The 24,820-nt window shown below is 52.8% G+C and overlaps 2 protein-coding genes across 24 annotated transcripts in view; one reads left to right on the top strand and one right to left on the bottom strand.

Annotated features, from left to right (window-relative positions):
- Positions 1 to 24,820, bottom strand: part of RALGPS1 (Ral GEF with PH domain and SH3 binding motif 1) — a 273,716-nt gene that overhangs the window by 103,797 nt on the left and 145,099 nt on the right. The gene's annotated exons all lie outside the window — the stretch shown is intronic.
- The window catches only part of ANGPTL2 (angiopoietin like 2), a 35,067-nt gene that overhangs the window by 5,165 nt on the left and 5,082 nt on the right, over positions 1 to 24,820 (top strand). Inside the window, exons 2-3 of the mRNA XM_082695670.1 lie at positions 8,850 to 9,760; positions 23,591 to 23,784. Coding sequence (XP_082551796.1) covers positions 8,899 to 9,760; positions 23,591 to 23,784 — 1,056 coding nt within the window. The 5' untranslated portion in view covers positions 8,850 to 8,898. The remainder of the gene's footprint in view (positions 1 to 8,849; positions 9,761 to 23,590; positions 23,785 to 24,820) is intronic.

Below are 24,820 nucleotides of genomic sequence, written 5' to 3'. Positions count from 1 at the left end.
GCCCCAGAATGTGGCTGGGACAGGGGAAATGCTCGGGAAATACACGCAATGAATGGAATCCTTGAAGTCCTATCTGGGAATCTAAGTGCCATCCTGGCTGTTGGGTATTTGGAGGGGAAACAATCCTGACCCCACTTTAAGCAGCTCACGTCTGAGGTGCACAACCAGATGGGGTGCTGTGATGGGTGCTGTGATGGGTACGGGAAGCAGCCACGGCTGCTCCTGGGGGCAGAGGAGGAAGGGGGTCTCACTGTGGATGGTGGCTTCACAGGGAAGTGGATCTGGGAGGTCAAGTGAGAGAGGGAGACAGACGTGTGCCTCAGGCAAGACACGGGGGAAGACGCTGGGGCAAAAAGAAGAGCATGTGCAGAGCGGCAGGGAGCCTGAGCGTGAGCACAGAGGCCCTGTTCCTAAAGCAGGACACCAACACGACCAGTTGGAGCCTTAGAAGGACGGGCCTGGAGCCACCTGCACCCTGGAGGGCAGGGGAGCGAGGGCCCAAAGGCAGGGGGGCCAGTTAGGACTGTGTGGGTAAGAAACCTGGCTCTGGGGTAGACAAACTTGGTTCCAGGCCTGGCCTCACCACTTGGTAGCCGTGTGTCCCTGGGCAAGTGACTTCATCCTTTCCCTCTGTCTCCTCTTCTGTGAGATGAAAATAATCATAGGCCCAATTTCACAGGGTTACTGGGATCTGAGAGGTAGGCACAGAATGTGCTTGTCCCGGTGCTCAAGGGATGAGCCCATGCCAACAGGCTGAGGTGGCCTTAGGTGCCAACCGCTTGGTCTGGCCTAGAAAAGCAGTTCCAGGCCAGGCCCACAGTCCCTAGGAAGCCACCGTGGGGCAGCACTGTCTGCCCCGTCCCTGGCTTCTCCCTCTCATCTGAGGCTCGCCCAGTTCCCAGGCTCCAGAGCACACCAGGCATGGCCGGAAACACAGCAGCCAACTCAGAAGCCGGGCTCTGACATGGCTTCTGCAGACTCTCCCCTCCTCGGCTCTGTTGGCTGGGGCTCCTGGCACAGAGGGCTCAGTGCGCAGGCTTTGGGGGAATCTCAAAATGGTTCCCAAATAGCGCACCGTGAAAAAGTAACAGCAGCATCCTTGTCCCCCTGGCAAAAGCAACTAGCTCCCCACTGCCTAACCACATCCCGCCTTGCCCTATGATCTCACAGTATGACCACAACCCACCTCGTCCACGAACTCAGTCAGCCCTCCCTGGAGCCATCTGCTCCCCAGAGGCGAGAACCCAGGGCATCAGGCAGATTCAACCCCCACACTGCTACTCTCCCAGGCAAATGGGTTGGATCCGACACTGCCTGCCTATCTGGCTCCTGCCTCTGTTCCCACCACCAGTGACAGGGCCGGACGGGGGCTGTCGCAGTGCACCATCACTGGCTGGAGGGGAAGGCTAGGGGACGGGAGGCTGGATAGACGAACAAATGGCTCATTTGAAGGTCTTATGAGAGCTGAGCTGGCAGGGTCTGGGAACTGGCTCCAGACTCCTTGGGTGCCCACACGGCCTTCTGGTGGGGAATGAATCACAGGATCCTAGGCTGGAAAGGGATGGCAGTTGGAGATGCGGCTGTTCCCTCCCTGGCCCCCAGGCTAGCGGTGAATCACCTAGGACAAGTGAGGCACAGTTCCTTCGGGTTTTCTAAGGTGAGGACGCCACTGCTCATCCTAGATGCCCATTTTGGGGTCTTGCCACTTGGATAATCAAGAAGCTGTTTCTAACATCCAACAAAACTCCCCCTTGTACTGACCTGAAAGCCATTTCTACTGATTCAGTCAACAGCAACTAAGAAGCAATCTGCATCCTTCCCGTGAAGCCCACAGACAAGCACCTGTTGTTTGTTCGTGCTGGCTAGAGAGATAATCTCGGAGGAAGTAAGGGCATGGGCACTGCAGTTGACAGCAGAATCCCGTCCTGACATTTATTTCAAGGGACCTCAGACAAGGGACCTGACCTCTCTGGACCTGGGTTTACTCTCCCGCAAAATGCAGATAACATTTCTCTTCTCCTTGGTGTAAAGGGACCATACAATTTGGTACCCAATCGGGAAGGAAGAGGGGGTGCTATTCATAATTACATAAGATAACGGGCCTCAGCAGGGGGCAACCTTATGCGTGGGGCTGGAAGTGCCAGTGAGAAAGGGCACACCAGGCACACGGTGAGTTTACCACAAACAAACGAGGACTGTTGTTATCTATGCTTTTGGTTATCTATGCTATATGGTCAGTTGGGCCCTCTGGGGCCCCTTCTGGGATTTTTCTTGATCTGGATCCTTCCCACATCCTGGATCACCAGTTGGTTTGGGTACCACCCCACTGGTACACTATACATCCCCAACAGCCTTAGTAGGAAAAGCTATCAACTTTGAAGTTTTGATTTTTTTCTTCTTGGTCCTGATGTTGCCTTAACAATCATGACCTGTGCTCAGGTCCAACAGACTTATTCAAGGAGAGGTCGAGTTGCTAGCTTCCCCAAAGCCAGACGCCAGGGGCCAGCCAGGCACACTCAGGGGCAGATGGCAGCTCCAGAGGCCTGCACTGCCTTGGCGGGGGCCCACTTCCCAGGCCTCCTGCACGGCCTCTGGTCTGGGCTCCTCCTCAGCCTTCTATGATAATAGGACGATGGGGCAGGGCTGGCAACAGAGGCAGCGGCGGGTTCTGAGAGCCCCTCACATGGGACTCTAGACTAGGTGACACTGTGAGAGCTGGCTTGAAGCCAGAGGTTTTCCTGGGGTCAGCTCTCCTGAGGATCCCAGGAGCTCTTCTGTTCTCCCCTGGCCTGCGGGGGTCAGGGAGCAATCTCTTTTGAGTGTCCTGTCACTCCAGCACTTTTCTTTCCATATATTCAGCATGGTATATTTTAGGGTTCTGTTACTGGCTCCACTACTTAGTAATTTGGTGACTGTGGGCAAAATGACTCATGGTCTTAGAATCTCAATAGTTTCCTCACCTGCAAATGGAGGAGTTGTCAGCCCTGCTGTTAGTCTTAAAAGCATCTTTGTGGGTATTAGAAAATGGCTGTAATATAAATATTCCAAACTATAAAGATTGTTGAATGTTGAGTTGTGCTCCCTAGAGTTGCATAGTGCACAACTTGGGCCACCATGCATGGCAGCCCTGAAGTAACAGGGCTTCCCTCCTGAAGTTTTTGGAATAAGTATGATCATGTTTATAAATTGTCTGAGTCACAGTGACAACTGACTGTAGTTATCCTCCTGAGTGTTTGAATTTCTGTCATTCCTAACCCCTGGCGGTACCAGCTTCTGCTGCGGGTCATGATACAAAGCTCCATCTTATAAAAACAATTCTTCCCACAAAGTGGCCCCATACCTGGGTTGTAGTGCCGTGAGTGGGACATGGACACACGGTGTGTGGCCTCACTGCACCAGGCCAAGCAGGGATGCTCAGGGCTGCACACCAGAGGCTGGGTGGGACCCAAGCCCAGGGGAGGCCGCCTCCCCATATGCAGGCGCCGTCACGTGGCTTGGTCACACCAGCTCCACTTGTGGGGAGGGAAACCCGCACATAATGGAAACTCCTCACAATACAATGTGGAAAAGCAATTTCAAGAATCGTTTTATTTTCATTTTGAAGCCAAGGAAAACAGTTGGAGTTGCTTTTCTTTGTTGGTCAGAGGAAGAAATTGAGGAGCACTGCTTTGATTGCAATGGAGTTCTTCTCCAGGCCTAAGATGGCTGGAATGCTGGGGAGGGTTATTTCTCTTGGGGTGTAATTAGTTGAATAAATATCGAGAAAGCAAAAGTAAACAAACTCATTACTGCCCATTAAGAATTGCCAAAGTAGCAGAAAACTGAAGAGGGGGGGTTAGAATCTTTAAGGAAAACAAATGACTCTAAAGCCAAGGCCAGTGCAAAGAGTACAGCCCTTGGCGTGAGGCTGATCGGAGCTCTCGGCTGCGTCAGCTCCAGCTCTTATCTGCTCCACGCTCCTGGCAAGTCACTTAGCCTGTCTGGGATTCAGTGACCCCATTCACAAAGTAGAAGTGGGGGACAACCACCTGGCGAGACCACCTGTGACAGTATGTGTCAGGCACCCAGCACGGGATCCTGTTCCTTTCCTTCCTTCTGTAACCCACCTGGCCCCAAGTCACTCCTGCCAAGCCCAGGCCCCGTGGAAAAGTAGCAGGAAGACCCAGAATCGTGAGCCTCACAACTGGTGGCACCATTAGCAACGCCATCTTGAGCGAGATACCAGACACCCTCCGGAGAGGCAATTTCCTCACCCTCAAAACGGCACAGCGCGGCTAACTAGCTCTGACTGTTGGGATGACTGAATGAGATGATGCACATGCAGGGCCTTGGGAACCCAAAAACCTGTACGAGTGTTAATGATCAAGACTGGTACTCTTTTCAATCGAACAATCACGAGAAATGCTCTTTCAAGACAGCACAGCCCTGCGCTGCGTCTGCCTGCCTCCTGCTTCCCTGCTCTTCCCCGGCACCGTGTAAAATACAGGGAGAGCAGGAGAGTCAGACCCAGGCTGACCAGAGGGAAGCTTTAGGCTGGATGATGAGGCCAGACACACCTCCAGCTCACAGCTCCCCTGCGGAGCTGCACAGGCACAAGTCCCGCCTCTGAGAAATGGGAGGAGCCTTGACTGTGGTCTCTCCCACAAGGGGGCGTGGTCAGTGCTCCTCCTGGAACCTGACTTTGTAGTTGGCCCTCAGGCCGCTATCGTGTTATTACCATCTCTAGTTTGGGAAGCATTTCTATGTCCCTAAGTAGTGTGTGAGGTGGGTTGGGTCGCCCCGTTTCACAGAAGAGGCTCAGCCTTCAGGATCACAAGTCCAAGGGCAGAGGCTTTGCTCAGGAAGTGTGGGAGGGGACAGGACTCAATGATAAAGAGTGCTACCCTGCCAGGTCTTGAGGCCTGGGAAGGTCTGGAAGCCAACCCTTTTCTGGAGCCAGGTTGACTCCCTGGGCCTCTGGCAGTTTCTCGGCCGAGGCAGAAGCCCGCACCAGCATCAGCACTGGCACCCAGTGCCCGGAGCATAGTGAGGTGTTTGTCACCACCACTCTCAGGTGAGCGGTGGTGGGGAAGGCACGGGCCTGCCCGCCCTAGCCTGCAGCGCTGCTCCTCCCCATTGTTCTGGGCCAGGCGTGGCCAGGGGCTGGCGCGGGAACTGCCAGAGCACTTTGGAAACCAGGCAAACACTCACAAACTCAGCCTGGTTTCCACTAACGTCACTGCAGCCCTACCTCGGAGCCCAGCCCCCATCAAAGGCTGCCGAACACCTTTCTCTGTGCAGCCCCAAAGGCTGAGGGGCCATGGAACCATACTTAGGCCTCCTCCTTCCAGCAGAAAACAATTGTGAGTGGCTCCGGGAGCCCAGGGGCTGTTGTGGGACAGCCGGCCATCGAACCTGTAGGCTGCTTACCAGAGAAGCCCCACGGGTGCCTGGGTAAATTAACATATAGTCAGAAGGCGATCTTGCTAATCCTTTTTTTTGGACTGAAGACCAGATTAAGTACATTTCTGTGTAGTCAGTAAGAGTTCGAAGGCTGGAATACGTGAGATCAGACAAGGGAAGCTTTCCTGACCCCTCCCATTATCCTTAGTTCTGCTACCTCCCAGCTGTGTGATCTCAGGCAATTCACTTAGCCTCTTTGGGTCTCAGTTCCCTCATCTGTAAAATGGAAATGACAAGCGAATCTTAACAGTATCTACCTTGTGAGGATAAATCAAAGTAGAAAATGCTTGCAAATGTTTTGGGAAGGGGCAGGTACACAGCAGGGACTTGGTAAATAGATTCTATCGATGTTACCGAAAAGCCCAAGGAATGGCCTCTGGGGCGCCTGGGTGGCTCAATCGGTTAAGCGTCTGCCTTTGGCTCAGGTCATGATCTCAGGTCCTGGCATTGAGCCCTGTATCAGGCTCCCTGCCTGGAGGGGAGTCTGCCCTCCCCCTGCTCATGCTCTGTTTCTGCCTCTGTCTCTCAAATAAATAAATAAAATCTTTGAAAGAAAGAAAGAAAGGAAGGAAGGAAGGAAGGAAAGAAATGACCTCCTCCTATACCTCTGGACCCCTCCAGCAATCACCTGCACAGGGGTCCCCTGGCCCTGACACTCCACAGCCCTCTCATCTGCGCAGCAGCAGTGGGCAGGCATGCCTTTTCACTCAGGCCGGAAACACTGACTGAGTGCCTGCCTGCCCAGTCCAGGCCATGTGCTTGGCACTGCAGATAGCGCGGACCACCCCCTGCCCTCGCAGCGGTTCCATTCACGGGGTGGGGAAAAGGTCTACATGCCGACAATGTGGGAAGGTCACAATTTTAGATAATCAGGGTGGGCCTCACTGGGTAGGTGGTATCTCAGGAGAGACCTTAAAGAGGTGAGGGAGAGGGCGGTGAGGCAAGGGGTAAGAGTGCTCCGGACAGTGGAGAGCGAACAAAGGCCCTGAGTCAGAAGCGTGTGTGACAGCGAGCAAAAGGACCGCCCGGGAGGCTGTGGTGGCTGCGGGCGCAGGAGCAGGGGGCCGAGGGGCATCAGAGAGGAGGCCAGAGAGGGAGGGGGGCAGATCCGGGAGAGCCAGAAATGCCTTCTAAGCTTTTTCTCCGCAATGAGGGGCTCCCAGAAGATTCCAAGTAGAGGATCAGACTTTTTAAAAAGGGTCACTCTGGCTGCTGGGAAGGATCAGACTTTTTAAAAAGGGTCACTCTGGCTGCTGGGGAGGATCAGACTTTTTAAAAAGGGACACTCTGGCTGCTGGGCTGAGGACCGAGGGCAGGAGCAGGTCCAACAGCAGACAGCCAGGTCCAGGTAAGAGGCGAACGTGGGTTGTACCAGGGAGCAGCAGCAGGATTCTGAGAATATGCCCAGGATATTGCTATTACAGTTTGGTGGTGAACTAGATGCAGGATATGAAAAAAAGAGGAATCAAGGATGACTTCAAGGTTGCTGGCCGGAGCAACTGGAAGAGCCAAGTTGCCAAGTTGCCATTTACTAATGTAGGAGAACCCAGGCTGAGCATATTTGGACGGAGGTGTGGGGACACCAGTTCACTTCCAGACAGGTTAAGTAGGTTAAGTCTGAGATGCCTAGTGGATGGCCCCGTGGAAATGTCAAAGGGGCAGTTGGATGTATGTGTCTGGAGTCAAAGGGGGAGGTCTGGGCTGGAGAAATAGATGTGGGAGTTAGCAGAGCCTGAAAGTCACAAGACCGGATGAGATCACCGACATAAACAAGAGGTATGAGGACTGAGCTCTGGGTCCCCCAGGACAGGAACAGGAGGAAGAACCAGCAAAGGAGACAGAAAGGGCAGCCAGTGAGAAAGGAGGAAAGGGTGATCTTCAGGAAAGGAAGTCTAAGAAGGGAGTGATTGACCACATCACCCCATGTAGAAAGGCAAGTACTAATGAAGACCAAGAATAAGCCATCTGGCCTGGCAAGTGAGGCCACCGGTGACCCTGTCCAGAGTACTTGGAGGGGAGGGGCCCGGCCTGATGGGAGTAGGCTCCAGAGAGAACAGGAAGAGAGGCACTTTCTGGAAACTGAGTACAGACAACCCTTCCGGGGGGTTTTGCTAAAATGGGGAGCAGAAAAATGGAACAGTAGCTGGAGAGGGGGATGTTAGATCAAGAGAGGATTGATTTTCTTTGAGAGAAGTAACAGCATGATTATAGGAAAAATGCGATCATGCAGGAGAGATGGGGGAGAAATGCGTGAGCAGTGTCCTTGAGTAGGCGAGAGGAGGGATCTGTGCACGTCCATCCCCTCCCTCTTGGCCCGGCTAACTCCTGCTCATCCCTCAAGGGGTCACTGTAAAGGTCACTTTCTCAGGGAAGCTTTCTCGAATCGTCCGATTAGGTCAGTTCCTTGCTCTACCCTTTTGCAGCACATGTTACTGCTGTTCTGTGGCTCTTCAGGGCTGTGGAGCATGAGGCCCGTGAGGGCAGGGCTGGCTCTGGGCTGTTTGCAGCCGTTTGTCCAGCAGCCGGCATGCTGCCTGGCACACCACGGATGCTGGATGGCTATCTGGTGAAGGAACAAATGGTCCAGGAGCAGAACTGAAACAACTCCAGAGACACGTGTCTGTTTTCCGCTTCCGCCGGCTGTAATCACGCTGTGACGGCAGAGCCTTGCAGTCACTGGCTCCTGCAAATGTTTGGATTTACAAGAGCTCGGTTGTTTGTTCCTGTCTGGGCTCTTTAGCTTGTCTCTAACACACAGACCAAAGCCATGTAGCTGGACGCATCCTCCCACTGACACTGTCCGCTACCAACTGAACACATTCCATGCCGTACCCTGTGATTCGAGCATTTAACAAATATTTGCTAAAAGCCTGCTTAGCGCAGCATCCTAGGGACACAGGATGGAATCAGCCACAGCGCCAGCCCTCATAGAGTGCGGAGTCCAGTAGCGGAGGATCACACAGAACCCCTATGCACACCTGTGACCGGTGCCACACCGGGAAAGCCCGGGGGTTACGAACGTGTCAAACGGGGTGGGAGGGAGGGCAGAGAAAGGAGGTGGAGAAAGGAGACCAGACAAGCCTTCCTCTGCCTCCCTGCCCCGGCTCTGAGCTGCCCTCCCGTGGCTCTCAGGCTTGGGCCAGGAGATCGCGAGGTGGCTGGGCTTCGGGGCTGGCTCCGGGAGTGCCAGGGCTGTGGCCTCCTGCCTTCCGATGCCCCGGTCCCCTCCCGTTTCCTCTCTACCTCTGCTGAGACCTGCCTGTCTCCTCCTGCAGCTTCCGGAAGGGCTCCCTCCTGAAGCTGCGTCTTTGGAGAGATCTGCCTGGCGAGAAGGCTGAGCTCATTCGTGGCACAGGCCACTGGCAGTGACAACAGTGTTACTGAATGTCCCTCCTGTTTACTTTCAGGCTTTCCTAGGCTCTGTTCGCCAAGAGGAACCACCATTTCGCAAGGACCATGAGGCCGCCGTGCGTGACGTACTGGTGGCTGGGGTGGCTGGGGTGGCTGGCTGCCGTGGGCGCCGCTGCTGGCCGGAAGGAAGGCTTCGAGGGCGCCGCTGCAGGCCGGAAGGAAGGCTTCGAGGGTGCCGAGGAGGGCTCGCCCGGCGAGTTCATTTACCTGAACAGGTACAAGCGGGCCGGCGAGTCTTCGGACAAGTGCACCTACACCTTCATCGTGCCCCAGCAGCGGGTCACGGGCGCCATCTGCGTCAACTCCAAGGAGCCCGAGGTGCTCCTGGAGAACCGGGTGCACAAGCAGGAGCTGGAGCTGCTCAACAGCGAGCTGCTCAAGCAGAAGCGGCAGATCGAGACGCTGCAGCAGCTGGTGGAGGTGGACGGCGGCATCGTGAGCGAGGTGAAGCTGCTGCGCAAGGAGAGCCGCAACATGAACTCGCGGGTCACGCAGCTCTACATGCAGCTGCTGCACGAGATCATCCGCAAGCGGGACAACGCGCTGGAGCTCTCCCAGCTGGAGAACCGGATCCTCAACCAGACGGCCGACATGCTGCAGCTGGCCAGCAAGTACAAGGACCTGGAGCACAAGTACCAGCACCTGGCCACGCTGGCCCACAACCAGTCCGAGATCATCGCGCAGCTCGAGGAGCACTGCCAGCGGGTGCCGGCGGCCAGGCCCATGCCCCAGCCACCCCCGGCCACCCCGCCCCGGGTCTACCAGCCGCCGCCCCCCTACAACCGCATCATCAATCAGATCTCCACCAATGAGATCCAGAGTGATCAGAACCTGAAGGTGCTGCCTCCCCCACTGCCCACGATGCCCACCCTCACCAGCCTCCCGTCTTCCACAGACAAGCCATCTGGTAAGTTCCCCTGGGAGGGAGCCCGCTCCATCGGGGGCCTCAGAGCCAGGCTTCCCTCGGCTGAGAACACAAGTGGGGGAAAAGCCACGGCGAGCTGAAGCCGGGCCAACAGACTTGCGCAATCCCCCCAGCGATCCCTTGGGCCCAGGCCCGGTAGCCGCTAGGGTGAGGGGTGCCCACGTTCCTTAGATGGGTGCTCCAAAGTAGAACCAGGAAACGGGGAGAGTCTCAGAAAAGAACAAATGTTCTCTGGCTTCGGATGGGAACAAGCCCCAGGCCTGTAGTTTTCTGGGCTCTGCTGAGATGCCCTGTGCTGGCAAACAGGATGTCTCTCCTGCAAGGTGGGGCTCTCGTACCGCGCCTGGCACAGATCTGGCAATCGGTAAATACTCACCAAAGAAACAAGAAGCCAAAGCAAAGGAAAGTGTTATCATGGCACAAGTAGGACAAACACATTGTAGGGGCCGGGGGTGGGAAGGAGTACCTTCCGAAGCTAGAGTCTGCCGCTGTCTTGACTTTTCAGTGACAATTCCATAAACTCCTAAATACACGCTTCATCTTTAAATGTGGTAATTCTCACGTATCATTATGGGGGAGGAAAGGGGTTGCTGGCATGTTCTGAAGCTTGACCAGAGTGCCAGCACTGGGCACTCCTTGTGGAAGGTTAATGGAAAAGAAGAGCAACTTGCTCACAGGCTCAGGATCCTCAGGCCTTCTAGGGCTGGATTTGAATGTAGGGCTTCTAGGGCTGACTCCTCTGTGCTCTAGGGCTCTACGGGGAGCATGAGCCCAGCTTCTTGAAGCTCAGCCACTCCTTCATCCAGGCCCCTGTGAGCCTTCCAGATGGGCTGTCAGGCGAGAACTGGACTGATCTTTGCAGGAACTAACCACATATCTGTTCCAAGTCAGTGATTTTGGTACCACTTTGTTGTGTAAGTGGGGAGATATTTTTACTGAAAACACCCTGATTTACACTTATTTCACACTTCTGAAAATAACCACAGTACTGTGAAGAGCAGCTTCTTGCTAATTCCAGAAAGGGGATGGCCCGTGCAAAGATGAGGGCAACACTGTTGGCAGGTCTGCGGTGGGGAGCACCCGCCTCCAGCACCTCACAGCCCACAGGAAGGCCCTCTGCTGCATCGCGGGTTGAGAGCACATGCTTTGAACGGACTGACCCGGATTCAAATTCTGATTCCCCTACCGATTAGCTCTGGGATATCAGGCAAGTCACCTTGCAGAGCCTCTGTTTCCTGTTTCAATCTGACAACTGGGGATAGATTAAAATAATGCCCACCCAAAGATGAGAGGAAATACTGCAAAAAAAAAAAAAAAAAAAAAAAAGAAAGAAAAAGAAAAGTGTCTGGAGTGGCGCTGGGCCCATGGAAAGTCTCAGCACATGGTAGCTCTCAGTTTCCTTCCGTTTTGGTTTATCTTAAAGCAAGGAGATTGAAATAAATAAACAGTCCCTTTTTAGTGCTGGCATTCTACAGCAGATGACTGCCTCATCTGTACATATGTCTGTTTTAAATCAGAAGCTCCAAAAGACAGGGCAGAGTACGCTAATATGTCTTGACAGAACGCCCAGAGGGTAGACGTGCCCTTGGGGACCAAATGAAGATTCCACTGAAAGTCATACTCCTAGTGTCTGGCAGACCTCAGTGGCTACCCAACAGACCTCCTCTCGCTTTAGCATCTCTGGATTCTGAGTCAATGATTTCAGGACATCCCTGAGCTTGGACTGAGCTGAAAGGGTAATAATAGTGTAAGAAGAAAGACCTAGCTTGGGGCGCCTGGGTGATTCAGTCAGTTGAGCATCTGCCTTCGGCTCAGGTCATGATCCCAGGGTCCTGGGATCAAGCCCCACATCAGGCTCCATGCTCAGTGGGAACCCTGCTTCTCCCTCTCCTTCTGCCTGCTGCTCCCCATGCTTGTTCACTCTCTGTCATATAAATAAAATCTTCAAAAGAACGAAAGACCGAGGTTTGCACCCACCTCTTAGTAGTGGTTTGCTTGTGAGGAAGTTACTTTGCTCCCCTGGGCCACCATTTTTCCCTCTGTAAAATGGGGACAGGAGTTACAATACCGCAGGGTTGTTGTGGAAACGCAGTGCAATCAGGCACGTGATATTATGTCATGTGGGGCAGCGCACCTGCTCTGTGCTGGTCATGGAGCCAGGCTGGGGGGAGCCGGTGAAAGCTCTGATCCTGACCTCAGGAACTTGGTCTGGGGGAGGTAGCAGATGCGTGAATGCACAAGGACCTACACAGTGCCTACGGGTTCTATCCCCCCAAATCGGCACATCAGATGTAACGAAGGATTTCCTTGACGGAGCAGCCATCAAGGCCAGAATTTCCAGAATGTTGTAAGAACTGATGGGACCTACATAACAGAGTACCTGAAAGCAGGACTGCAGTGGAAATCATGAGCTGTGCAGTCACTGTGGTGACATCCCAGTGTGCTGAGGACCCTGCAGAGCAGCGAATGATGGGCTGTGGGACACGGAGGTGGCACACGTGACTGAGTCTGCCTGGACAAGAGGGGAGAAGCTGGATAGAGATGGGACTCCTGTATTGCATCTTGAATGATTTGTAAGAGTTTACCGGACAGACCAAGGAGTTGGAAAGCAGGGTTACTAGCGCGTCCCCAAAGGAGAAGAGTCTGTGCAAAGTCCCTGGGTCACGGCCCTAGTCTTGGCACCATCAATGGTTTGATGCCGCTTCCTCATGGTCATAGTCCAGCGTGGGCTGTGTGCATCCCAGGGGCCTGCACGCACCCAACCCACTTTCTGTCCCACTTCAGGAAGCACCCAACATGGGAGGCAGCGGCAGTGACCTTCCTTCTATAGAAATGACAAATGCACTATAATTTTTCCTTTTCTTTTTTTTAAGCAAAGTTCTTCCAAATGTTGGTAGTGATTGTTCATTTCCTATGACCCATGTCCCCACTGAGCCCCTACCCAAGGTGTTACCAGCCAGACCTGGCCTCGCAAGCTGAATGGGCAGGGAGGGCCCGGTCCTTTCCTGGGCTTGGGACTATACTGTGAGGAAAAGGCAAACGGCCTCTCTCAGCCAATAGGCAGGGAGCCTTATCAGGCCTGTTCTGAGAGCTCGCAGGCAGGTTCTGGGCCTGGAAGACAAAACCTTCTTCTGTGCACCTACCCACAAGATCCTTTGTTCCCAAGGACATCACTCAGCCAGAAACACCTCTGTGTGCATGAGTTGGCGATTTCTAAATCTTTCATCCCAGAACCTCTTTCCCTCTTCATCCGGGCCACTCAGCCCACAGCACACCCTTCTCCACGGGACTGAGGGAGCCACGGCTGCTTATCTGGAGCTGCACTCACTAGCTTGTTCCCAGCCAGACAGTAACAGGCTGGCCCCAGGCCAGGCCCAGGCCGCCAAGAGCCTAAGGAAGGGAGGTCCAGGCAGCTCCTGGCTTCCCTGGTGTCTGACTTGGGTTCCGTCCTGCCTCTCTTGGGTCTGGCCAGACCTGGGGCATTTTAGTTAGGATGATGCTTTGATGAGGCCAAGGCCAAAGGGCCCAGGCTGTGGCCCATTCTCCCAGAGATACAGCTGCTGCCACCTGCCCTTCCTCTTTTCCTCTCCACTTATTCACACATCCTTGACCTCCTTCTCCACGTGTGCCCTTGACATACACACACACACACGCACACGCACACGCACACATACATGTGCGTCAATCAGGTCTGCTAAAGAGGAAGGCTGAAGGAGTCATGAAACAGCCCAGGAATGGACAGGGTGGGCCTCAGTGCTGGCCTTCCCCCAAGATGATCTGGGAGGCCAGGGACACCGTCCCTCGGCTCTGCACAGGCACAGCCATGCACAGGCCAGCCCTCCTCATGACACCCACCCTCGAGAGTGATCAGAGGAGGAAAGGCAGTATTAGGACCAGCTGCCACAGCAAGGCCCTGCCTGAAACAAATCCTTAAAAACCAAAAAGAGTAGGCAATTCTAGTTGTTTTCTCTCCTGAAAACATAATCAGCTTAGTTTGTTTCTCAGTGGATAAAGAATGGACCATAAAATCATAAAAGAGCTTATTAGGGGCCTTATCACCCCAGAGCCTGTCAGTAGCAGAGCCAGAATCAGGTAACTTCCAGGATGTCAAGGTTCAGAGAGGTTAAGTAACTCAGCCAAGACTACACAGCTAGTGAGTGGCTCAGCCAGGGCTCAAACCCAAGTCTGTCTTAACCATTCCCAGACACTGCACGTTTCCATGGAAAGGCTGGAGGGCAACTGGTGTGAAAATCACTCTATAAATGCCTGACTTGGCCTCAGGTGCCAGCTGTCTGGACGTGACCCTCCATCACTATTTCATGTACTAGGTTCCAAGCAGCTCCTTGTAAAAGAGCTCTGGGAACAGAGCTGGTAGATTTGTCGTTAGAACTCTCACAGTGCTAACAGTGCAAGACACTGTCACTGCAAACCCATCACTATCATGCCTGGGAGGAGCCAACCAAACCAACCAGCTGCCCTGGCTCCCCAGTCACACAAATGGGTTGTTGTGGTGAATTACATAGTAGACTGCATCACAACCCTGAGATCACACACACACAGACACACAAAGATGGGACGTCTAGGTAGCTCAGTTGTTAGACGTCTGCCTTTGGCTCAGGTCATGATCCCAGCGTAATGGACAGAGCACCACATCAGGCTCCCTGCTCAGCAGGAAGCCTGCTTCTCCCTCTCCCACTCCCACTGCTTGTGTTTCCTCTCTCGCTATCTCTCTCTGTCTCATAAATAAATAATATCTTTAAAAAGAGAGAGAGATACAGCAGAACGGAGTTAGCATCATACCCCAGAGTACCTAAAACAATTGAGCTCTCCCACAGAAAACACAATACGCACCAAACTTCCAGTAAATGGACCCAACTAAGGCTGCAGATATATCTGATTTTTAATTTGTCTCAAATGTCAACAACTTCTCTGGGTGTGTTTGTATTCAGCATTTCAATGTCCAGCAAAATCTAAAGTTCTGTAAATCAGGACTTCTTTAAAGACGCTAACTCTAAATGTACAAAAATCTGCAGATGCGATCTGTCCTTGGGGCCACACCAGGTGGCCACCACATTGTTTCACTGCAAACACAGAGACCTCCCTTACTCCCCGATGGATGCCCTATGGCCAAGGAGGTGCAGACACCTCGGACAAGAGTGTTTTCCTAGATGGTTTTTCCCTCCTATATTTTATCAGAAAACCCAACCCAGATCCCTTGCCTCCAGAGCCTGTGCTGTTTCCACTGCACTGTGCTGTCTTGTGTCTGAAATGTTACTGTGGAACAAAATAAGATGCTCAAATTCATTACAAACTACGCAATCCAGTGACATTTCAAAGAGCATTCTTTGCTAGTTTCTTCATAAACAAAAGCCGCTCGAGTTCAAGGTGGGACATCTTCCTTCTAGCTTTGCTTTCTCTTTTCTCCTCGGATACCTCAGGGAATGGATCACGGAGAGCTTTTTCAGTGTGATGGCAAGCCTCACTCTATTCCTCAGGCATTTTCCAGGGAAGACATTCAGCTAAATGCTCAGGCTCTTCACAGTCCCAAGGGATAAACGATTAACTTGTTCCTATTTAAAGCGGCGATCTGGCAACTGTGGCCTGGAAATCCCAACAGTTTGGCACTTGGCAAACTGAAAGTAATCTGGAAAATCCTGGAGCTCAGGCCTCTGCAGCCGGCTCCCTAGCCACCCAGATGGATTGTTGTGGTGAATTTATGTAGCAGACCGTATCAGAACCCTGAGGTGCTCCCCCAGAAAAGGACGATCGATAAAGCAGAATGACGTTAGCATCAGACAACCCGGTGTCTGAGACAAAGGTGGTTAAGTTTGTTGAGTGCAATGGGTAGTGCACTTGCTTCTTCCAGAAGTCACATCTCGACTTGAGCCACCCCTGTGAGAACTGGGGAAGGGCACATTCAAAAGAAGCCTAACGATCCTGGCTTTGTGCCTCAGGAGGAGCCCATGCAGCCGCAGGAGCTGGACTGGTCTCACAATCCTTTTTTCAAACGAATAAGTGATTTTCCTTGAACAGATTTGTAATACAAGAATTTAAGTTAGAATTACTGTGTATACAGAAAAATTGTGTTAAGCAAAAGATTTTCATTTGAATGACAAATGCAATGTTTTTAAAAACAAAAAACACCCCCTAATTGTTGAAATGAAGGTATCTTTGGTGGTCTGTCTGGAGCAACGTTCAAAAAGAACAGAACCTTCAAAAGAAAACAACGTGCCGATTTTCTATGAGACCGTCCAGACTCCCCAGGGTTTGGGTTTGGATCCCGATAATCCCCTGCTGTGGGGCCCCTGCTTCCAGATGGGCTCATCACTGATTCTCGAACTGGGAAGAACAGAATGAAGATGACGAAGGGCACACAGCTCCCAGCGGTGAGGAGACAGAGATGAGGGAAGGCATGTGGGACACAAAGTGACTCATTCTAGAGCAGAGACTGGCAGGACGGACACACGATCTCGCCCCTGAGGCTTCCTGCCCAGAAGGATCCCAGAGACCGACGAGACAGAACCTTGAGCAACGCTGGCACGGTGAAACAGACTCAGACGGCGCAGCAGGGAACAGCAGGCCTGGAAGGCAGATGGGAGCTCGAAGCCCAGAGTCTCCCCTGTCCAGCCATGCAGTCTCTCTGGGACTTAGTGGGCTCAGTGCTGTGGGGCCTCGTGAGGATGAAATGAAAGCGCACGTAAGGCATCTGACAGGCCAAAGGCTCTAGCTACGTGGCAGTCATCATTCTTACTACGCTCCAGTAGAGATAACTATATCGAGCAGTATGGGAACCCCAAGGAGAGTTAAGTAACTTTTCTGGGGTTGAGGAGGGCTTCCTGGAGGAGGAGATGAGCAGGCTGAGGGCAAGGCAGAGAAGCTTTCAGAACCTCTACCCACAATCATCCAGAAGTCAATGAGACCAGGCTTGGTGCTGGGCAAATGCTCTCTTTTCAGAAAAAGGAAGGACAAGATCCTAGAAACTATGTATCAATTGGCTTAAGCCCCAGTAAAATTATAGGAAAGACTATGAAGAGGGCTTCGTGAGCATTTGAAAAACTAAAGGGTGATCAATGAAGGCCAGCGTAGGTTCTGTAAGCACAAGCTGATTGCAGTTCTTAGAAAGGTTCATAGGCTGGCAGACCCCAGGCTTGCCACCTGGCCAGTACCTGCGGACGGAAATCGTGGGTCTGATGAGCTCTTCCGTGATGTGCTTGCAGAACCACAGCATCAGTCTCTGGCCCGAGAGAGGCTTGTTCATTCTCACTGCTACACCCGCGCTGCCCACCTCCAGGTCCGGGGACCTCCCTTCCGCAGGCAGCCTCAGGCGCCACTGACCACTGAACCCAGGGAGCCCCGGGGCTTCCCCCCCACCAGTCCCGGGAGCCACAGGGAGCTGTCCCATCTCTGCATACAGTGAGTCTACCACAGCCCCTGCAGAGCCAACCTATTTCTCTTTTAAATTGCTTTAAAGCCTGTATTTCCCCTCCTCCCCAAAGTTACTGGTGGAAACCCAGGAGTGGGCATGGTGCTTTTGAAAGTGTCTGTGGGAAGCAGGGCTGCAGTATCTGCTTATCTTAAGGTCAAACCGGGAGAAACAGGGCCCTTGAAGCTCCTCGAGGGCTCCGGGCCCTCTTACTCAGGAGTTCTCAGACTGTATCGCAGTATCACACCCACTGAAATACACACATCTAATACAACTTTTACTGTAAAACTTTTGAAAGGATTTCTTTAAATTTTGCTTTTGAAATTATGTGGCCAAGAGTAACACAATTAATTTACAGCTGGCTCTGATTTCTCAGCAAACATTAGGCATGTTCAGGAATTCTTGGGAAGTGAGAAAAATCTAACCTACAAATTGTTTTCAAAAGTAATAACATTTTTATGAAGACTTAATTTAACAATTAATGAAGTTGACAAGATGTTCCACTTTGTAGAAATTTAATTACATCCTTATAAATTTTGATTATGCAGTTTTCTTTTCGTATTTTAGAGCCAATAAATTTTTTTAGGCCCCAAGCACTTTCATAAACTCCTGAAAAGCCCGCTGGCCGCAGGCACTGTGCCCATCATCTGCAGACTAAAACAGTCTCAACAGCAGGCATGAGTGTTTGGACCCTTTCCCCAGAAGGACCAGAAATGAGAACCATGACGTCAGCTCTCGGGCTCTATGGGAACTGAGATGTCTTTGGGAACACATCAGCTGTTCCTGTGTTTAGGTTATTGTTTTGTAGTCTGCTTCACTGCAAAGTGGTGACTGACTTAGAATAAGTATGTTCACAACCAAAATATTATTTCCCCAAGCCTTCTGGATAAACGAAGCTCAAGCAGCACACGTAATCCTTCCTCACCAAGCCCCCTCCCCGAGCGTCTACTCTCCTGCCCTCACACAGGACACCCAGCGAGTCCCGATGCTGGCCAGGACAGGACTCACACCTAAGCAATCCACGTGCCCTGGCTCTTGGATGGATTAATTTGAATAGGAAATTGCAGATCCAGTTTCAACAACTAGTCATTTCTCCTGTTAGAAAAACGTTTAAGGGAGTGGCAAAAAGACTTTCTGGAGACAGATCATCAGCGAGAGTAACTGAAAACAGCACACCGTTCTCACGAAAAAGCCGTGTGTCTTGGTGCTATCATAGAAGCCTCTCCCCAGTGCCCACGTCCGAGCTAAAATATCCCTAGAACATTTCCCACGGGCCACAGGGCCGCTGCACAGCCTCAGGTGGTCAAGCTCCAAGACGTGGCCTTATGAGTCAAAGAGGCCAGTCAGACTACTGGCCTGCCACATGGTCTGGTCCCAGCTGATGGCCAGGAAGGATCCTGCTCCCTCTGCATGCCTTGGGAGCAGCCAGGGAGAAGAGCCATCACTGTCTAACTCACCCCTTAGCTCCCGGCCTCCAGGGTGCAGCTCACCAGCTGGGTCAGATATTCACGGGGCCACGTTTCCCTGGCAGGGAGTGAGGGCTACACGGACAGTGGATGTAGTTGGTAAACCCATTTCTCCACAGGACGTGAGTGGGCAGGTCAGGCTGAGCTGGTCTGTCCCCGACCCAGAGAGGAAACTAGGACGAGGCAGTTACACATTGGTCTGGCCTGGCTGCAGGCTCTGACCCAGAAAGGCTCTTCATTGGGAATACTGAGCGCAGGATCAGTCATCTGGTTTCCTAGCAGTCTATGTTCCTTGTGTGCAAGAACCCCAGAGAGGAGGAAGGAAGCAGGGAAGGACTCAGGCACCCAAAGCCGATCACTCCAACACTCACCAGGTTTGACCTTGGGGTTTGGGGACCCAAGACGTGCATACTTTGTGTTTCCATTGCCCATACCCCTTCTTCTTGAGGCCTCCTGACTCTAGTCCTTTGTGCTCTCTGCACCCCGTGTTCTAAGGAACCACGCAGACTCAGCTCAGCCATGCGACTGCATTTCCCTTCACGTGGAACGTTCTAGCTACAGCTCTGCCCAGAATGTAAATATGGTCTTTATAGCGATGAGGTTGGGTGCTGCTCCACTAGGAGCCTTGGTGCTGCTGAGTTAGTGTTGGCCTGGTGCTCCGGGCCACGCTGCCCTTTCAGAAGAGGAGCCAAGCGAAATACTGCCTGGGCACTTTGCACCGTTCCACTGAACCACCGAAAATGCAGTTTCATTGACAAAAAAGATTTCCATTCTTCATTTCAGTTTATCGGGGGTGTCTCTCTACTAGAGCAGTAACTTTTTAAATGGGCTTTGTGGAAAATATCTACCACTAAGTAAATCATCGTATATTTAGTCTTGCAAATTCAAAAGCAAATACGGTAACTTGCTTGTGTGTACGTGGCTGCGGGTAGGTGGGGAGTGGACAATGTCAAAACCAGCAGCTTCCATGCAACACAGGAAAGAATGAGAGAACCCGTGCTGGCAGCTGCTCCAGCTGACTTCACCCTGGGTGCTCTTGGGCTCCTGTGGTCCCCAGAACAGGTGGACTCGTCCCACCTGGGTACCAGAGGAGAAAATGAGGTTCGAGGAGCTTCCCAGGGACATATGGTGAGGCAACGAGGCCACCAAGGTTTGAGCCAAGGGCTCCTGCCTCCCGTATTTACCTCGGTTGCAGGTTTCTCATCAAAGCAGGACATTCTGAGTCAGACCCGGGACAGTCTTGCTGCTGCACTTTCTGCTCCTTGGTCATTCTCCCATTGCCAGCTTTTCCAAGCTAAAGATTCTGTCTGAGGCATGTTCGCCCATCATTTAGTTTTCTGACCTTCGCCACTGCGGCCTTCAGTGTAAGAACAGGGCGTGCTTCAGCGCAGAGAGGCTTGCTAGCGTCCTGCTCTGCAAAGGTTTCCAAGGGAAAACTGTCTGGACTGTGGCTGCCGCTGATAAAAGCTGATGGGTCCTGAGTATCACACCAAGTGCAGAGCGCAGGGGACACAAAGCATTTTTTTTTTTTTTTGTAATGAGAGAAAATACTAAATACCTCCCTACTAGTTTATTCCTACTCCATGATTCTAGAGAGGATGCCATCCCTAAAAGCCTTAAAGGAAAGAACTGCCTGATTTGCCCTAAAGATTAAAAAAAGCCCAAACAAACAAAAAACAAACAAAAAAAATTCTACATTATAAAAGATAGTAAAATAGCTGAAAATGGGCAAAGGACACCAAAAGGTAAGCAAAGGAGAAAAACAAATCACCAATAAAGATTTTGGAAAGGTATTTGTACCTTGACAAAGAAGTATAAATTTTTATTTTTTAAACCCGGCTGACTGGCAAAGATTAAAGATGGTCCTAGGGACACAGATTAAGTCGGCCTGGTCCCCCACCCTGGAGTTCACTCTGGTTGGGGAAAAAGAACAGAGCTTTAGACTATGGGCTCTGGACCCCCCAAACCCAGACCACCTGGGTTCGGACACTGGATCTGTCCCCTATAAGCTAAATGACCTCAGGGCTGTCACCTAATGTCCCCATACTTTCACTTTTTCATCTGTCAAATGGGTGATTACAAGCTACCTCACATTTTAAAACACTTGCTTTTTTTTTTTTTTTTCCTAAAGATTATTTATTAGCGGGAAAGAGAGCGTGCACGAGCAGGAAGAGGGCCAGAGGGGGAGGGAGAGGGAGGGGGACAGAATCTCTAGCAGATTCCACACTAAGTGTGGAGGAGGACGCAGGGCTCAGTCTCATGACCCTGAGATCATGACCTGAGCCAAAAACAAGAGCTGGACACTTAAACCACTGAGCCGCCCAGGGGCCCCTAAAACACCTACTTTTAAAAAGACCCCTTGGGACACTTAAGTGGCTCAGCTGGTTAAGCGTTTGCCTTCGGCTCAGGTCATGATCTCAGGGACTGAGCCCTGATTAGGCTCTCAGCTCAGTGGGGAGCCTGCTTGTCCCTCGCCCTCTGCCCCTCCACCCCTAGCTCGTGCTATTTCTCTATCTCTGAAATAAATAAATATTATCTTTAAAAAAGCTCTTTGTAGACATGTCAACAGTAAAGCTGAAACAACTGATGGCATCCCCAAAAGCAGCTCAGGCTGGGCGTCTGAGATGGACCCCCCCCCCACTTCCCCAGTGGCCTCCAAAGCCTGTCCCAACACAGCGCCTCCTTCCAAGCCACACTGTCCCTCTGAGAGCCCCACCAAAGCCCCACAGCAGCCCTGCAGTAGGAGGGCTGGCTGCTCATTTTGGGGGGCGGGGGATGTTTGACAGGCCTCTGCCAGACTTTCTGTCACCAGCATTCCCATCAAAAGGCCTCTCCTGCACTTCGGACTTGGGAAAGAGCCGGGTCCCTCCCACACCTGCTGCGTGCTCTGCTCCAGCTGTCGGGGACAGACTCCTATTCTCCATCTTGGTCCCTGGGGCTGGGGGCTGAACACAAGAAAAAGTTTTTTCTCTTTCCTGAATGCTATTTCTGGAGGTCCGGCTCCCCTTCCCCAGGACAGAAGAAGCACAAGGCAAAGAGGGAAGCCGCTGCTTGCACCACCATCTCCCAGGCTAGTGCTGGGGGCCCTGCCCCATCCCTTGAGGGTGAAGAGGGCTAGTGAACAGGTAAATGGGTGAGAAGCTCTCTCTGGAGAAGGAAGAAGGAGTACCTGGGGTCAACTGTCTGTGGCAAACACCTACGCAGACCTTTCCTCGGGGTGCTTCATTAGGTACTGGGAGCAGAGAGGAGTGATCAAGACCACTCCTGCCCTTCCACGAGGTTCCTGGCAGCGATGCTCACACACAGTGCAAGGGTCCAGGAGAAGCCCACCTGAGCTGTCTAGCAAAACCCCCAAATCCCAAACTTTTCTCATTTAACCATCATACATGGACTAAAACAAGCCCTACTACAACCAGGAAGGAATCTGAGAAGTTTGATCTGCATGGGAAAAGCTGAGTACATCTGCCACTAAGGCCTCTCCCTAACACACAGAAGAGAAAGGACAGGAATGCACAGGAATTCAAGTTGAAATAAGGCTGGCGAGAAGGTCAGCGCGCTCTTGCTGGACATCAGAGCAGCCCCCACCTGCCCTAGGCTTCCACCACCGAGTGCAGCACCTGCCAGGGCTGGCGCTCAGTAAATAGGAGATACATATATCTTCATAGAACAAGATGGAACTTTCTTAGCACTTTTGGTCTTAAACATGTTTGGTTTGAGGACTATTTTGAAGAGAGGCTGAGGCAAATTGTGGCAATTTTATTATTTTTTTCAAAAAAATATGTAGTTCTGAAAAACTTCTGAAGGTTCCTGAGATCAACAAGGAAGAACCTAGCTTCTTTGGACCTTGGAGACTCCCGTTTCAACCTTCTTGCTGGTGAGACCGACATCCAGGAAAGCACTAGGAGAAGGGGTGTGGGGGTGGGGAGAGGCTTACAGTGGCTCTCAGATTCCCAGCCGCACCCGTGCCTTCTGACCCAGCTGCCAAGCTCAGTGAAGTCCCACAAAATCACAGAACCCATCTGGTCTTAGTGTCAGAAGACAGCCATGGACCAGGAGGCTTCCCAGACATCGTCCTTCAAGTCCGTGGACCTGCATATATGACAGTGACCTCAGAATGTGTGAGCTCTGAGCCTGTGGCCCTAAATGAGCTTCCTTTGGAAAATATACGGACGGGCTGAATAGGGCTGGTCCCCCTCAGAAAAGCTGTTTATGGAGGCCAGTGTCTCAATCTCAAAACATCCTGAAACCTCTGGCTACGTGGCCGAATTCTGGACCCTGCTTGGGCACTGTGACTCCGGGGAGTTCATCACTAGAGACCACAACGGTCCCCGAGCACTGTCGCTGGAAAGGCAAGCGTGGAGTCAGAGCAGCAGTGGTGTGGGCCAGCCTCAGCCGTCGGGACCCAGGAGAGCAGTGACCTCTCGCCCGGCCTGGGGCGGAGCTGATCCACACTGGCATCCCTCTGCTGCATGCTGGAAGGCACACTCCTGGCACAACAGGACCAGCTTCAAAGATAAACCACTCCAGGAATGCCACACAACTGAACTCAGCCACCCCGATGGCCCAGTGCGGGGTAAATATGATGTGCCTTCTACAAGCCAGGGAAACGGAGGAAACGGAGAGTCTGGAGAGGTAAGAAAGCTTGTCCAGATCACGCTCTGATGCAGTCAGAGCTAAAAGTGGGCTGGGAATCCAGGCACCCTGACCACTAGCCCTGGACTCTTGCCTCTCTATCACATTATTTCTCAAACTTACAAAACTAGAGTCGGTCCCCTCTCACGGCAGGCCTGCGGCTCGCAGCCGGAGCCCTGCTGGAGGCTGTGCCTGCCCGGGGGTACAGCCGGCGGGGAGGGGCAGGCAAGAGCGGTACTCCATGGCCAGGCCCCGGGGAGATCTGTGACGTGCTCCCACCTGTGTCCCCAGGCCCGTGGAGAGACTGCCTGCAGGCCCTGGAGGACGGCCATGACACCAGCTCCATCTACCTGGTGAAGCCGGAGAACACCAACCGCCTCATGCAAGTGTGGTGTGACCAGAGACACGACCCTGGGGGCTGGACTGTCATCCAGAGGCGCCTGGACGGCTCTGTCAACTTCTTCAGGAACTGGGAGACCTACAAGGTGAGGACCCCGGGCCTGTCTGTGCTGCCCACACGGTGACCAGGCCACCCCCAGAGCCTGACACCCAGTGAGAGAGCCACGTGGAGGGCAGGGGCACGCTGACCCGTCGGGGCCTTGGTGGCCCCATGCAAGAAACACCTGAGGTGAGAAAGACGCTGACAGGGTCATTTTTGCAAAGCCACCAGGGATGGTGGGGAGCTGCAGCCCCTTCCCTGCTTGCCGCTGGCCACTGCTACCAGATACGACCTAGGTGTGCAGACCCCACCAGGCCCGTGGACAAAGTGGGAAAATACTGGTGTGGGGCGGCCCCTCACCCCAGCCTGGGTACGAGGATCATCCAACTCCCAGCTGGGGCTTCCAGGGGAAGACCTGTTCTCATAGCCCAGAAAGCGCAGGTCCCAAGGGCCTGTTGTAGGGAACTGCAGGAATACTCGGGCCCTAATTCCCAGGAAGTTGAGCGCTTGTCCTGGCGGTAGGAAAGACTGCGGGGCTCAGCCATAATCTGCCCCCCTCCTCCACACCGAGGCGGTACTAAGGACGGCAAGAGCTTAGTTCACCAAATGCTACCATGCACTGCGACAAGTCCTCCGTCCGTTACCCGCTTTAGTTTCACACCAAGCCCAGCTCAGAGACACGAGTACGGACCCAGGTTACAGGTGAAAAGGGGAAATAACTCGCTTGGGGCCGCACAGCTACAAGGTGGCAGAGCCATAAGCCAAGGCCTCTGACACGAAAGCTTACAAACTACCCTGGCCATGACGTCCACATGTGGCTTTGCGTGGCCCCTTCCTGTCCTGGCTGCTCCCAACTTACCTCCTGCCCCACATGTGTCTGCGCTTTCTTCTCTCTCTCCTCTGCTTCTTGAGAGGTTCCCGAAGACCCACTCCTTCAGCCCTTTCTCCTCCTGCCCGTATCGTTTTTCTCTGAGGCAGCAGAGCACAGTTGTTAAGACTAAGTTCCTGGTTCAAATTCTGGCTCAGCCACGGGCTCCCCATGACCCTGGGCCTCTGTGGACCCCAGTTCACCCATTCTAGGG

Source organism: Mustela nivalis (genome assembly GCF_964662115.1).
Source record: "Mustela nivalis genome assembly, chromosome: 13".
NCBI classification, from domain to species: Eukaryota; Metazoa; Chordata; class Mammalia; order Carnivora; family Mustelidae; genus Mustela; species Mustela nivalis.
This window is presented reverse-complemented; position numbering and strand designations above follow the sequence as displayed.